The following is a 16,373-nucleotide window of genomic DNA, read 5'->3' on the forward strand; positions in this document are numbered from 1 at the left end:
AAGCACGGTGAAAGGGGAGGGAGGACTGGATCCTCCATTGTATAGGATCACACGTGGGGCAAGGAACACAGCCTATTTATTTAGACCCTGCTCTAGTTCCTCATGGGCTGAGTACTATTTGGTCACTATTTCCTAATAGGTTGCCTAGGTCTTGCTGTCTCCCATTGGGTTATTTTAAAAAATGGGCTGGGGCCTTTTCTAGTCGCCACCCCCCTTTGTCTAGGGCAGTGGTCGGCAAACCGCGGCTCTTTGGCCCCTTGAGTGTGGCTCTTCCACAAAATACTGACTTCTGCACATGGGCCACGAAGTTTCAATCGCACTGTATGTGCGCGCCCGCACGTGGTATTTTGTGGAGGAGCCACACTCAAGGGGCCAAAGAGCTGAATGTGGCTCGCGAGCCAGGGTTTGCAGGCCACGGGTAGGGGAATATTCCTAGGATATGTACTGTCAGCCACATTTACAGCTCTCATCTCTCCCCCCCCACACATCCGGTCTGCTCTGAGGAAATTCCATAGCCGCCTGGCCACATGCTGTTTCTTTTCTATGAAGATACATCAGGCATGTTTCTTACAAATTCCCCTCTTCTTCTTACACTGATTCTATCTTCATGAGTGTTCTAAGACCTGTGGGCTGTCTCAGAGGAGGGAAAAGGAGACTCTACGCAGGTTCCTTCACTGCTGGCTTCCGGGCAGACGGGGTGGTAAGAAGCACATCGCAGCGCTGGCCCTTCGTCCTTGCTCTGCTCATGTCCGTCTAACTGCCTAACACACCCCTCAAGGATCTTGGCTCTGCACTCTTCCAGGGAAAGGGGGTGCCGGCAAAAAATGCTGCTTCCATACTGTCAGGTCTGATCAAATAAGTGAACCGATACCCGCTCCCCTGGGAACTGACCGTTAGGCCACTTCACAACGGGCCTTCCACTTGCTAAGACCATTCATTACCTCTCCCCTCCGACTTTCCCCGAATCCGGACCTGCACAGAGAATTCTCCGCCCAGAAAAAGCTCGCCTGGAGTCCTTTAAGAAATTTATAATCCCTCATGCGAGAATAAACAAGCCATCTTTTCTGTCAAAGAGCAGTTTAGACAGCCGCCATCTGGGGCTGCGTGACTTGGCAGCCACCACATTGGCGGCATGGCTGGCAGCTCCCCTGGGGGCCGCCATCTTGAAACAGCAAAGGCCAACCCCTCCCTTTGAATCAGCCAATCGGGAGAGACTGTGCGCCTGAGCTCCAATCAAGAGCAAGGGACAGGTCACGTGCGTCAGGGTTATAAATCCTGAGCAGACCACCGGCCCGGCTGCTGCTTCCAGACCATGTGCGCGCCCTTCTGCGTAGAAGTGAAGATGTTGGCCTTGCTGCCTGGCTCCCGACTGTTTTGTTCTACCAGGACGCCTGACCTGGGGGCTCGCCTTATTTCTAACACTTACCAACTTGGCCTCTTGATCCCCCCCTCGGTGACCCTAGCATTGCTTAGACCACATTCCACTTGCCAAGGCCATTACCTCTCCCCTCCGGAGTTTCCCAGAATCAGGACCTGCACAGAGAATTCTCCGCCCAGAAAAAGCCCAAAATGGCCTCATGTGTTCCTCCTTCCGGACCCTAACACTGAGGAGGGGCGAAGGTTTCTCTCAGAGTCAAGAGCTCCTTGCTCTCTGTCAGAGGGGCGATGAGACCTAGGCATGGAAGGAGGTGGGCTTGTAACCTGGCGGAGACAAACTGTGTTATGATATTTAGTATTATTGAGCAAAATTAGAACAGCAAGAATCACAACAAATGGTCTGGTAGAAGGAAAAAACATTTCAGTCCTAATAATTCCCTACTGAAATATAATTTTTCTTTATTGGCAAAGGTTCGTATGTACCTTCAGTATAAAATTTTCCTTCATAAAGAGAAAACAAATCCTTGAGGCATTACAGGGCCTATTGGAATGATCTAAAGCGAACTCTAGGTCAAAAAAAATTTTCTTAAAATTCAAACCCTAGGAAGGCTGTCAAACCCATCCACCAAAAGATCATCTATCATTCTAAGTGACAAGAAGGTATTAAACACAAACATAGGCTAGTAAATCTTCAGTTCCCACCATTAAAATCACCTTTTTTTAAAAGTAATTAAGTACCTGGTCAAAATATCACAATATATAATTATTCCATTAATTTTTAAAACTTTTGCTTCCTAGGCAAATACAGAAAAAATCTTTCTACTTTTTACAGAAAACTTTTTCCCTGGAAAAGGTCTAAACACATTCTGTATTAGCCTACTTTAGATTCACCTACCTATAATTTCCTCTTAAGATTTCTCTTCACAATCCTTCTAATAATGTTCACAAATCTTTTATTCATTTAGCTTTAGAACAACTTAATTTCCTAATTATTTCAATAATGCATCTCCATACTTCATGCCTTCTATTACCAAAACCAGATAATTTCTTTCCAATTAGCTAGAATTTTTAACTCTTAGACCTTAAATTTTAGGTGGTAAGTTAAGTACTTAGCATTTCTCAGATTAATAATACATTCACATTTTAAGGATATTTTTCAAATAAAATACAAGACATATCCAAATAGATTCAAATCTATCCTCTAGATCAGCCGTGGGCAAACTACAGCCCGCGGGCCGGATCCGGCCCGTTCGGCTGTTCTATCTGGCCTGTGGAGCCGAAAGAGCGGAGGGTTCTTTTGCTCTCCCCTCCGCTCCTTCACCAGCAGCAGTGTTAACATGGCAACGTTGGGAAACACGGCCGCAGCTCCTTCTTCTGAGTCCAGTTTAAGAACCCATTGTGGCCCTCGAGTCAAAAAGTTTGCCCACCCCTGCTCTAGATTCTCCATACAAAGCAAACTCTGATTGTTTTGTTACAGAATTCACCAGGCGACTGAAAAATACACAGGAATACTTGGAGGTCCAGGATAAACCCATTTATTTTCAGACTAGTGACCCGGTGCACAAAATTCGTGCACATTAAAAGGGAATAAATTAGAGGAAATATTTTAATATTGCTATTTGCCCTATCTCTATAATAGAAGTGTCAGAGATGAAAGAAAATTACTAAAATGTATATGAAAATCTTCCTTCTGTCAGAGTCTGGGGCACACCACGGTAACCAGAGTCAAGTCCCCGCCCACCCGCATGTGCTAGATCCAGACCTAGCCAGCCCCACCCCCATCAAGCCCCACCCACCGAGTGGGGGGCACAGCCTGAGGTCCCCCGGCCTGGGCCGGGGAGCGCGCCTTAAGGTCAGGGGGCGTGGCCTGAGGTACCCTGTCAAGCCCTGCAAGCAGGGAGCATGGCCTGAGGTCCCCCAGCCTGGCACTGGGGGGAATGGGGGTGGTGGGGCACAGCCTCAGGTCCCACAGCCCGGCGCCGGGGTGTGGGGCGCGGCCTCAGATCCTCTGGCCCGGGGACGGGGGCACAGCCTGAGGTCCCCTGCCCTGGCCCAGTGCCACACAGCCTCAGGTCCCTGCTGATTGCTCGTGAAGGCTTGTTACAGGAACTCGGCCTCTGCTGTGGGCACAGCCATCTTGTGTCATGGAATCCCTGTCTCTGCTGGCACAGCCATCTTGTTATGGCATGATGGTCAATTTGCATATTACCCCTTTATTAGATAGGATGTCTCACATGGATTCAGGGGTCAGTTCTCCAAATCCTGAGTAAGCCAATATGGAGGAAGCTTTCTCTTTATACCATTTGGTTTCTTTGTTTTCTATCTGTTTCCTAACTACCGGGCTGGGGGACCTGCCTGAGTCAGTTAGAAGGGGGAAGTTAGACTGCATCTAAATGCCTGGTCTGGGTGGTGTCAGTGACCTCCCTGTAGCTAAACTGTTACATTCTTTTGTTTATGGCCCCTTTGTAAATTGGGAGTAATTGGGAAAACAGGTCTTGCTATATCAGATTGTAGAGAAAGGGGTAGTGACTTAATTATAGGCTATAAAGAAAGTACATTAGGTTACTGGCACAGATTCAGATTGCTACCCGCCCCTCCCCCCAAAATGTCTTATTTTCCCCATCAGTTTCAGTAGCCTGTTATTTCAAAATACCTAGGTATTTAAAATATATGAATTTTTTTACTATTTAACCCAGCAAACTCCAAAGTTTTAAGTTACCAAAAACTTTGGAAAACTCTGAAAAAGCTTTATCATATAACCTTTACTTTTGTTATATTTATAACAACTTTGAGATTTTAAAGCCAATTATTATTATCCAAGGCATTTTCTTGGCAAATTTTGTAATAGGGATAACTCACCAGCCTTCAGTGGCTTTAATGTGAAAGTACTATTTTATTTTATTTTCCTTTATAAAAACAGGAATGCCCTCCTTCACTGCTAGAGGGTACTTCTACAGATCTGTTCCTCCCAGTGTTATAGGCAAAAACAGAACACTGGAGACTAGTTATGGTTATGGGAAATATTAATCATGCTCTGCTAACCATGATTGCCCTTTCTGGTCAGAGAAAGGACATACCAACCTGTCTGGGAGTCCTATGCCCCCAAGACCTGGGAGTCAGCCTTGGAATGCGGTCCAAGCTTGTAATCCCTACTTCCCCATGTAATCTTTGTCCCTATATTCATAAACCAGGGAAGAGCAAACTAAAGTCCCCAAAAGATAGAAAGCTAAAATTACATTACAGACACACTGACAGAAATCTCACTAGCTAAGAGTTTCTGGTGGCTGACGCCCTGAGAGGGAGAGCAGAAGAGTCCCCAAGATTAAGAATTCTTGGCAGCTGCTGAAACATTCCTGCCATCTCTATCACAAAGACAATCCAAAGAATGGCAGGAGATACATTTGCAAATCAAATACTTGATAAGGATCTTATATCCAGAATATATAAAGAGCTCTTACAATTCAATAATAAAAACACAAATAACCTTACTAAAAACTGGGCAAAGGATCTGAACAGACAGTTCTGCACATGAAAAGATGTTCAAATCATTAGCCAATAGGAAAATGCAAATCAAAATCACAATAAGATTCCACTTGTCACACCCATTTGGCTGATTATAATAAAAAAGGCAGACATTAATATGTTAGAATTTTTTAAACCACAGTATTTTAATTTCTTTAAATATATTTTTTTATTGATTTCAGAGAGGAAAGGAGAGGGAAATCAATGATAAGAGAAAATCATTGATCATCTGCCTCCTGCACACCCCCGACCGGGGACAGAGCCTGAAACGTGGTCATGCGCCCTTGACTGGAATCGAACCCGGGACCCTTCAGTCCGCAGGCCAATGCTCTATCCACTGAGCCAAACCAGCTCCGGCAAAAACCACAGTATTTTCAACCCCATTCAGACTTGCATAAACAGGTCTATTTCGAGAAAAGTTCTTAGGTGAAACAGGAAAGAGATGAAGTTTGTTTGTTTGTTTTTAACAGGGACTCTATTTATTCTTTGCGTGTAAGAGGGTTTCCGAGGGGACCAAGAAATATTCAGGATTAAATATGATTCGGTTCCTCCAAATCAGCTGCTGAGGTTGCAAATGTCCAGGAAAGTAACTAACCTTTTTAAGGAAACTCTGTTCTCTAAATGGGAGGAAATATTCTGGCAGTAAAGTGAAGTGGGAAACCAGGGTAGGGCTGGAAGACAATTAAATATAGGTAATTTTTAAAACATATTTTATCTTGATATTTCTCTCTTTGAGAATTTCTTCAAAACAGATGTCATAAACTTTTCAGAAAGACAATGATTTGCTAGGAGAAAGTGGTCTTAATGAGGATGTGTGTCAAGGAAATATAATTACCAATTTGCCTGATTAAAATGAGTATCTGAACATGCCTGAGGAATGTGAGCCTTCTCGGGTGTGACATGTACCATTTGCTTTTTGTAAACATCTGTTGGCAGAGCCTAGCAGATGATGTTAACAGGGAATGGATGACTGAAGCCAAGCTTCACCTGTAATACTGTGGGAAGAAATGCCTGGGAATATTGTTATTCATGTAAATCATGGGGGGGGGGGAAGCAGGGGGTAGTCTTAAAGTACTTGCTAGAGGCTGAATATCTGTGTCCCCCTCCCCCTAATTCTTAGGTTGAAACCTAACCCCCAGTGTGGCGGTATCTGGAAGTGGGGGCCTTTGGGAGGAGATCAGGTCTTGAGGGCTTGGTAATGGGTCATTGCCCTTACAAAAGACACCCCCAGAGAGTTCCCTCACCCCTTGGGTCACAGCGAGAAGACAGCCCTCTATGAACCAGAAGAGGGTTCTCACCAGACACTGAATCTGCAGGTGCCTTGATCTCCGACTTCCAGCATCCAGAACGGTGAGCTATAATTTCTGCTGTTTATAAACCACTCAGTCCATAGTATTTTGTTACAGCAGCTCAAACAGACGAAGACAGTGCTCTTTCATTTACTTGCCAAACTTCACTTGAGAAACCAACTGTTTAACTGCTAATTCTAGAAGGGGCTTCTAGTAGTGCGTGAGAGATAGGATGTTAGGGATATGATGTTAGGTACTGTTGCTTGAGTTAACTGAACATCTTTGATGGGAAAAGCCAGTTCCTTCCCTTTCTCTTCCAGGCCTGCCCTTGGGGCAACTCTACCAGCTCAAGGTTCTACCTTCTAGCACAAGCATGTCAAACTTGCAGCCCATGGGGCCGCATGCGACCCACAAGGAGTATTTTTGTGGCCCAGCCTATATAATGGTATGTAAGAAACGTTTTAATAAAAATTTCGTGCACAGCAAAAGAAACCATCAACAAAACAACGAGAAAACCCACTGTGTGGGAAAACATATTTGCCAATGACATATCTGATAAGGGCCTAATCTCCAAAATTTATAGGGAACTCATACAACTTAACAAAAGGAAGATAAACAATCCAATCAAAAAATGGGCAAAGGACCTAAATAGACACCTTTCAAAAGAGGACATTCAGAAAGCCAAGAGACATATGAAAACATGCTCAAAGTCACTAATCATCCGAGAGATGCAAATCAAAACAGCAATGAGGTACCATCTCACACCGGTCAGACTGGCTATCATCAACAAATCAACAAACGACAAGTGCTGGAGAGGATGTGGAGAAAAAGGAACACTTGTGCACTGCTGGTGGGAATGCAGACTGGTGCAGCCACTATGGAAGACAGTATGGAGTTTCCTTAAAAAACTAAAACTCGAACTCCCATTTGACCCTGTGATCCCACTTCTAGGAATATATCCCAAGAAACCAGAAACACCAATCAGAAAGGATATATGCACCCCTATGTTCATAGCAGCACAATTCACCATAGCGAAGATCTGGAAACAGCCTAAGTGCCCATCAGTAGATGAATGGATCAGAAAACTGTGGTACATCTACACGATGGAATACTGTGCTGCTCTAAAAAGGAAGGAACTCTTACCATTTGCAACGTCATGGATGGAACTGGAGAGCATTATGCTAAGTGAAATAAGCCAGTCAATAAAGGAAAAATACCACATGATCTCACTCATTCATGGACAATAGAGACCATTATAAACTTTTGAACAATAATAGATACAGAGGCGGAGCTGCCTCAAACAGATTGTCAAACTGCAGCGGGAAGGCCGGGGAGGGTTGGGGGGCAGGAGGTAGGGGGGTAAGAGATCAACTAAAGGACTTGTATGCATGCATATAAGCATAACCAATGGACATAAGACACTGGGGGATAGGGGAGGCTAGGGGACTGTCTAGGGCGGGGGGATAAAATGGATACATATGTAAAAAAAAAAAAAATTCGTGACTTAATTTTTACAATATCCTGTTATACATAATTATTAATAATGAACTACAACATTCGCTAATGACTGATTACTATAATCATGTTGCATTCATTTCCCTTACATGTCTTACGCGCAGGTGCACCATTTCTCTAGCAGCGATTATTTTAGCAGCCGATGGCCACGTCATTAGTCTTGGACTGACTTGTTTGGTGTGCACAACAGGAAATATTTCGCTTTTGGAGAACAAGAAAAATAGGTTTATTTGCGTTACGGTTATTAATTTGTGCAGTTTTTTAGTGTTTGGTAAGTTAATGCTCAAGAAAAAGTATTAATTTTTATTAAAATGTTCTATTATTTTATGTTAATGATGCTCATTTATTTCAGCCCTTTGTACTCAGCATGTCTCTATCGAAATAAACCTCCGTTTCTATGAAAATTGAAGTTGGTTTTTTTTGCAGCCCACATTGTTTATTAGGCCCGTGTTAGTCTTTGAGTTTGACACGCTTGTTCCAGCAGATCCTGGACTGATAATGAACCTTAAAGGCATCTTTCAAAGTTACCAGATATGCTAGCAGGGAAATAGAACCCAGGGAAAGTCAGTGGCAGGGGCAGCTTAGGGGCGAACTAGGGATCCGGCACCCAGTGAAGTAAACCAACACGTCTAGGGATTCTAAACCTAAGCCTTCAAGGACGAGCCTCACGTGCTGTGCTGTATGATCCATACAGGGCATGCCCACCGGGAGACCAAGTGCAAGCCCCACTTGTAGAGAAGTCCAGGTCATGTTCCCTCTTCTATCTCATCACCTATCTTCTAAGGCTCTCCGTCGGCCCCATTCTTTTCCAGACCAACGACTCTCTTGTTCTCTGGTCTTACTGGCAACCCTGTGGCAGCTCCAAAAGGCCACGGAGATTCCACACCTCAGCACTCCCATCATCTCATTGGAAGCCCCACCACCACGACCACATGCACCTCCAGTCGCTGAAAATAAACAGTGTGGTGCTACGGAAATGATGCTCCTAGACAAGTACTTGAGCTCCAGCTTCCAACCAGATTACACCCAAGCTCCTCGTAAGTAGAAATGCTTTTGTTGCCTTTGCTGCAGCCAGACCATTCTTTTCCAAATGGATATCCGATTATGTGCCCCTGTTTTTTCACACATACCGCTTAAATCCCTTTGATGCTATTAGGCAAAAACAAATCCAACTATCCCCCACCTTACTCTCCAGAGCCCTCCCATACCACACTGCTCCACACTCAACGGCTTTCTTCCCCCATCCTTCCCTTTCCCGTCCCACCATGCCAGGCTTTCAAACTTGCTCTGCCCATGGTCACAATGGTCTGCCCTCCCTTCAAGGCCCAGTTAACTCCTAATCGCCCTTCAGCAATCAGGTGATGCACCCCTTCCTCAAGGAAGCCCTCCCTAAAGGTCCTTACTAATGCTCCGGTGAGAGGCTCTCATGGAACCAATCCCTCACTTCTCTGACGTTTGCCACAACCGGAATTTCCACTGGTTTGTGTGAGGGGCAGGTTAATGTCAGGCTTTCCAAGTAGCTGTGTGTCAGAAGAGTCACATCTGTTTTTCACTCCCTTCACTCTGGCATCCAGCACCATGGCTGGGACAGGGCAAGTGCTCAGTACATTGGATAAGAGGACAAATGAATGAACTGATAGGTGGATAGACAGAATGAAGAGATGGGCATATGGTGGATAGACCAATATGAATAGTGGATGGATGGCCTGGTAGATAGATGGATGGACAGAAGGATGGAGATATGGTTGAAAAGTACATTTGATCCCAGAGTCAACCCCTCTTTCAAGCCGTTGATCCCATCTCCACAGCTCTTTCTCTCCAACCATTATTCTGTCTTTTGCATTTTCAACCCTAGATCCATCTCATACCAATTATGTGACCTTGGGCAAATTGCCTAATCTGTTGAGCTTGATTTTTTTTTTTTCCATTGTAAAAAGAGGATAATCCTAATAGTTACCTCAACAGGACTGTTTTGGAGATTACATGACATAATCTACATACAACCCAGAGTACAGTGCCTGGCTGCCAAAAATACCTGATGACTGTTAGATGCTTCTACTGTTCTTATCATTATTACTCTTTCAAACCCTTCGGCCTTCCTTCAGCACTGCTCCTCCCTTAAGCTGCTACTGACCTATGTCGACCTTGCATCACCAATGGCTCCAAACGGAATCCTACCCTTGCTGACTTCGCATCCTCACTCTCTGCCATTCCCCAGACGCTGTGTACAGGTGTCCCCCTACAACTCTACTGAAATTGTTCTCCTCGAGGTGACAATCACACCTGCCATCCTCTGCTCAGCTAACAATCTGCAACATGCCATCCTGTGCCCCATCCTGCCTTAAGCCCTCCTCCCCAACTTTAGTGCCAAGGTCCGCTCCTGATTTCCTCTTCCAAAATTCCTGGTTGTTTTCTGCTCCGAGTCCTTTTCTTCTTCCTGCCCCCTAAGCATTGGCATATCCTGAGACTACACACACAGAGACAAATACTGTCCACTACTCCACACTTCCCCCTTAGCAATGCCACTGACTCCTACAGCAATACTATCTGCTCTCTGCGAGTGGAACCCACACCTTCATCCTCAGCTGTGTATATGCCCCACAAGTTGCATATTTCCTGATGGCACCTCAAAGCCATTACTTCCCAAGCCAATCCCATCAAACCTAAACCTACTCCTTATTCTGTGATTTTAGTTAACAGACCCAACATCAGCCAGGACCAATGCTTAACATCCCAACTCCTCCCACTGCAGCTGCAGTGGCCCACAAGTCCACCAGTTGAGAATTATTTTTGTGCCATAGCTCTGTGCCTAGACTGAGCCCCTGAGGGCATGTAGCTTGCCTTCCTCCCCCCTCACCCCCCTTCTTTCTCTATTCTCCACAAGATACTAAAGAATGCAACAGGAACCTAATAAACACATCTTGAACTGAAAAGAGATACCGAAAAGAGTAACAAGGAACTCTGTCATTCTCTGCTGGTGGATATATAAATTGGTGCCAGGGCTTTGGAAGGCAATTTATGGTAAAGCTGGGGGTGATTATACCTCATAACCCAGAATTTCGCTCCTGGATATATGCCCTGGAGAAATTTCCCCACGCATCCACTAGAAGACTTGTACAAAAATGTTCCTAACTGGGGGGTGGGAACGATGGGGGGGGGGGGGGAGGAGACATATGTATGACCTTAAACAATAAAGAATTTTTTAAAAAAAGTTCCTAACAGCACTGTTACCAAGAGTGAAAAATATAAACCCCTCAATGCCCATTATATCAGAAAATAGCTGGCATACTAAAAATTAGGATAATTAAAGGAGGGATTAAAAATAGATTATTTGGGATGAACTGAGTGCAGAAAAACTACAAACGACAGTTTGGTAGCCCAAAGATAGAAAAGCAGAGCTGCTGCCTCCCCTACATCTGAAAGGGGGAAGGGAGCGAGTAGTTACCCAAATCTGAAAAGACCCAGAGGAAAGGCTATCTTGAAAGCAGTGAACTTGGGGTAAGGAATATAACTAGCTCAAAGCAAGTCCACAGGGAGTAAACTGGGGGAATGAACACCCTTCCTCTGCTTCCTGGTGGGGACTCCCCATTGGCTGACCCCAAGGGAAAGCCAGAGGACGAGGAGCCCACTGACGCCCAGAGAGGCCAACATCCTGGAGCACAGTGGAGCTTCGGAGGACAGAGATACTCAGCATATCCAGCAACAGAATGCATAGAGTATATATTTATACAATGGAGTATTGCCCAGCAGGAAAATTAGTGAACTAGCACTACTTATATCAATATAGATAAATCTCAAAAATCTCATGATGGGCAAAAAAAGGCATACTAAAATATTGAGAGAATGGGCACTACAGCAGATTGCATTTCCCAAAATCCACCACAGCTATATTCCTGGCCCCCGTGTGCTCTTCCAAAATCTTGCCACTCCCCACCAGGAGCTGCAAAGAAAGAAAAGAACAAGGTTTTAGGACAGAATTACAGGAGAAAACTACTTTAGACAGAGCAGCCAGGGAAAATCTGTCTGAGAAGTAACTTAACTTTAAATAAGATGTGAAGATTGAGAAAGAGCCAGGCCCCCCGCCAGGCTATTAGCCATGGTAGCAGGGAAGAGCAAGCGCCAAGGTCCTGAGGAGAAAGAGATACTGCAATTGGCCCTTTTAAAAATGCAGTTCAAGAAAGACAGTGTAAAAAAAAAGAAAGAAAGAAAAAGAAAGCCAGTGTGGCCCTGGCCGGCGTGACTCAGTTGGTTGAGTGTTGTCCCCGTGCAGCAAAAGGCTGCCAATTGGATTCCTGGTCAGGGCATATGCGGGTGTTGTGGCTCAGTCCCCAGTGGGGTGTGTGTGATGTTCTGCTCTCACGATGCTTCTCTCGCTCTCTCTCCCTCTGCCTTCCTCTCTCTCCAAAAAATCAATAAAATAATCTTAAAAGAAACCCAGTTTGGCAGAAAAGAAAACTAGGCACGGGAAAGAATGGAGCATGAAGGAAGAAAGGTGAGCACAAGCCAGATGCAGCAGGGCACCTGTGACTTCCCTTTGGGTTACAAAACTGGTGAGTGCAAGAGAGGGAATCTGACCCCAGGCAGCAAAATGCCACAGAGAGAACCAGGGAACCAGGGACAGACTTCCCTGTAGAGCAGCGGTTCTCAACCTTGGCTGCACAGTAGAATCACCTGGGAATCTTGTTAAAATCCTGATTTCTGGGCCTCATCATTAGTAACAAAGAAACAGAATTTCCGGAGGACGAGGCCCAGAAGTCAGGACTTTAACAAGATTCCCAGGTGATTCTAATGTGCAGCCAAGGTTGAGAACCGCTGCTCTAGACGTCCAGCTCTGGGGCCAACATTCACTTTAGCACCTCGTCTGTGTCAGACACCGGGTTTCAAAAACAGTTTCCATCTGTTAAAAGAATAACCTGGTTAATCTGTTACCTATCAGAATCTTAACAAACCCATTTTTACAGCGAGGCAGATTGCCTACATTCAAAGTCCAAGCATTTAACTGCTTCTATCACGACTCTCGACCGCTTGGCTTCTCCACTGTTCTGACGGGCACTGGGGACATTTGGGTGGATGAGTCATATTATAGTAAATAACCGTGATTGCGGCGTATAAAATACACCATGGGGAACGGCCACAATAAAAGTAACGACATCTAACGTGCACCAGACGCTTATCGAGTGCCACACAGAACTTTGTTATTATTCCCGTTTTACAGATGGGGAAACTGAGGCCAAAACTTGCCAAGGAACGTGTCTTAGGCGAGGCGAGGACACCAAACCCAACTGTAGAGCCCACGCTACTGTGAACTGCTTCGCCGCCTTACTCTTCTCGCAGGGAAGTTAGGTCGCGGCCAGCGAGTCTCCAGGACCCGACTCCCCCAGCGGGCACCCGCGTCTCCATAGCGCCCGAGGAAGCCTTTCCGCCCCGGCTGTGCGGACTTTATTTTGGTCCCGACCCCGACTGCGGCCCCGATGGGGTCCGGCTGGAGGTGCGCGCAACCACACCAAAGGTTCCCGCGGCGGAAGGTTCCGCAGCCCGAAGCCATCCCCTCCCCGAGTACCTTCGGGAAACGCGTCCAGGGTCCTGCCCCGGGCTCTGTGGAAAACACCCCCCGCCTCCGCTGCGGACATGGCGAGAGAGTTCCCGGTCCCACCTGAGTGCACTGCGTGGGAGGGAGCGGCGCGACTCCTTACCGCCCAACTGCCGGCTGGGCCAGGCCCGCTGGGGGCGGAGCCTTCTACTCGGGGCGGGGCGGGGCGGGGCGGGGCGGCGGGCGGCTCGCGGGCCTGGACAGCTCGGGGCGCCGCTAGTGCTGCCTGGGCGGGCAGACGCTTGAGCGGCCCCTCTGGGATCGACTGGGGCGCCTGGCGAGCGGAGGCCCCCAGGCTGGGGCCCGAGTGCGGAGAGGGGGTGTGTTTGGGCTCAGGCTGGGAGCCTGCAGGTAGGGTTGTCAGGTTTCACGAATAAAAATACCGAATGCCCAGAGAGGCGACGATAAGCTTGTCCCATGCACCATGTGGCAGACAGCCCTCTAAGCAGCTGGAATCCATAACAATCGATCACCAGGCGTCTTCGGCTGCCCTGTCATCACCGCCGTCCCGGTATGATCAGCATCGCTCACTCCACATCAGACGCTGCGCTGAGCACTTGGGGAGAGCTCACTTCATGCACACAGCAGCCGTGGGCGATGGTGCTGCAGCATCTCCCTCATTTGCCAGGAGGGGAAACTGGTGCTCAGAACGGCGAGGCCCTTTGCACAAGCGGACAGGCATCTGGAAAAGTAGCAAAGCTGCATCTGACCCAAAGGAGGGTCTGCCCAGCAAACACCGTTGAACTGACCTGCACAAGCCAGTGTTGGTCAAACTTGTTAAAATACAAATTCCAGGGTGGACCTCGTGAAGCGGAATCTTCAGGAGAAGGGTCTGTTTTTAACTCCCCAAAAGAGTCTTTAGGTTCTGCTAAGTTTGAGGAATTCTCTTCTTACCTGGCTGCCTGCTTCTGAAACACTGTTTGGGTGGCTAAAATGACTAGGAAGACTGTCCTCCAATCTTAGGCAAGAGGTAGTAAATCATAGTGGTTAGGGGTTCAGAGGAGTCACCCCAAGATGTGCCTCTGTGGTATGTCCTTAATTTCAAATGCATAAGAGACACTGCAAAAACGGTTATTCTCCAGAGTATTTGAGCTCTTGCTCTCTGGCATATGTCATCTAAAAATTCTCTACAGGTTTGTTCCTTACCTCCACACTCCCCCACATTAAGAATATTAAGTGCCTAGGAGTTCTGAAGTCAGGCTGCCTGTTACCACTTGCTGGCACTTTGATCTTGAAAATTACTTAGTTTCTAAAGTTACTTAATTTCTAATCTCCCAGTATAGGGAGGCTTAAATGGCTTGGTGCATCAAAGTGCTTAAATACAATAGTTCTAATAGCAAATATACTCCACAAATATTAGCCGTTATCATTGGCATTATTGTTAATCACTATATCCCTATTCCCTGGGTATGGCCTGGCCCAGTGGAGGATTCTTAGGAAATGTTTAAGGAGGAAATGAATACTGTAAATGAGAATCAGAAGTCCTAATGGTGGCCTCCGGGCCCTGCAAAATCCAGCCCATTCCTACCTCTCACCCATTAACTTTGCAGCCACATGACCTCTTTCAGTTCCTTAAACATGCAAATCTATTTGCCCCTTTGCCTGTGTGGTTCCTTCTGCCTAGAGTCTGTATCTGCTCATTTGAACATCAGTGCCTCTGCTTAAGTCACACTTGCATGGAAAGGTCTTACCTAAATACTTGCACACTCTTCTGATCTAAACTTTTGTCTCCCTCCTTCTTTTCACAGCACTCTGCTCTTGTCCCTCAGCCCTTTGCACAGTTGGTAATGATATGTATGGATGAAAAGGGGGTTCTATGGAAGTAATCTCACAGGGTGATCTGATCATAAATTCCTGACAGGGTAGGTCATGATGGGCAGTCATGCCCACGCATATAATTTCTTTTTTTCAAAAATGCTTTTACTGATTTTTAGAGAAAGAGAAAGGAGAGGGAGAGATGGAAACATCAATGAGAGAGAAACATCAACATCGATCTGTTGCCTCCTGCATGCCCCCTGGCTGGGGATTAAGTCCGAAACCCGGGCACCTGCCCTGACCAGGAATCGAACCTGCAACCTCTTGGTACATGTGTTGATGCTTAACCATTGAGCAACACCTGCTGAGCTATTATTCCTTTAGTAAAAGGTTTGAAGCCAGCCCTGTCCATTGCTCTTGTGCATCTAGGTTAACACACCTTTGAAGACCAGACATATCCCTCAAAGGGGGCAGTAACCCTCAGAGAGCACATAATCTTGTGCCTTGTTTTCTCCCACCTCCAGGTAATCTTCCTTAGTTCCTCCTTAAATTCAAATGCATAAAAGAAACTGCCAAGCTGTTATTCTCTGGAGCATAAATTTGCTCCTCAACATATGTCATCAGTTTGGGCTCAAATAAACTCTTACAGCCCTAGCTGGTTTGGCTCAGTGGATAGAGCGTCGGCCTGTGGACTGAAGGGTCCCCAGTTCCATTCCAGTCAAGGGCACATGCCCAGTTGCGGGCTCGGTCCCCAGTGGGGGGTGTGCAGGAGCAGCCAATCAATGATTCTCTCTCCTCATTGATGTTTCTCTCTCTCCCTCTCCCTTTATCTCTGAAATCAATAAAAATATATTTTTAAAAAAATAATAAAAAATAAACTCTTATAGAAATTCTCTACAGGTTTGGACATTTTGTGTGTGAGGGTAGTAATGGTTGCAACTCCACCTTGTGCACCACTGGGTCCAGCAACCTCTGAACAACATTGCCTGCCCTATTCTCCCCTCGTCACTGTACAGATCAGTGGTGCCACACTCTGACCATGGTCTGTCAGCTGTCTGCCTGGAAGGTTAGAGGAGGCAGACAGGCAGCGTGAAAGGAGCATCTTCCTGAACATCAGGCCCCGCTGCTCCATCCACTTCCCAGCTGGGTGACCCTGGGCAAGTCACTTCATCTTTCTGAGCTTCATCCCAAATGAACTCCCATGGTTCTTGTGAGGAGTAAATGAAGCTGGAGGCAGAGTTTCTGGAGCATACTAAGTGCTTGATACATTTTTGCTGTGGTTGATATTGTTAATATTGTTATTGTTGTTGTTGAAATACCACTCA

General features: G+C 46.3%; 1 protein-coding gene across 2 annotated transcripts in view; it reads right to left on the minus strand.

Moving 5' to 3' along the window:
- Window positions 1-13,437, minus strand: part of CPPED1 (calcineurin like phosphoesterase domain containing 1) — a 112,226-nt gene extending 98,789 nt beyond the window's left edge. Inside the window, exon 1 of one of the 2 annotated variants that reach the window (XM_059693204.1) lies at window positions 13,264-13,437. In XM_059693204.1, the coding sequence (XP_059549187.1) occupies window positions 13,264-13,333 (70 nt within the window). In that variant the 5' untranslated portion in view covers window positions 13,334-13,437. The remainder of the gene's footprint in view (window positions 1-13,263) is intronic. The other variant, XM_059693203.1, reaches the window with a different exon arrangement.
- Window positions 13,438-16,373: the final 2,936 nt, after the last annotated feature.

This window comes from Myotis daubentonii, chromosome 4 (assembly GCF_963259705.1).
Source record: "Myotis daubentonii chromosome 4, mMyoDau2.1, whole genome shotgun sequence".
In the NCBI taxonomy this organism is placed as follows: domain Eukaryota; kingdom Metazoa; phylum Chordata; class Mammalia; order Chiroptera; family Vespertilionidae; genus Myotis; species Myotis daubentonii.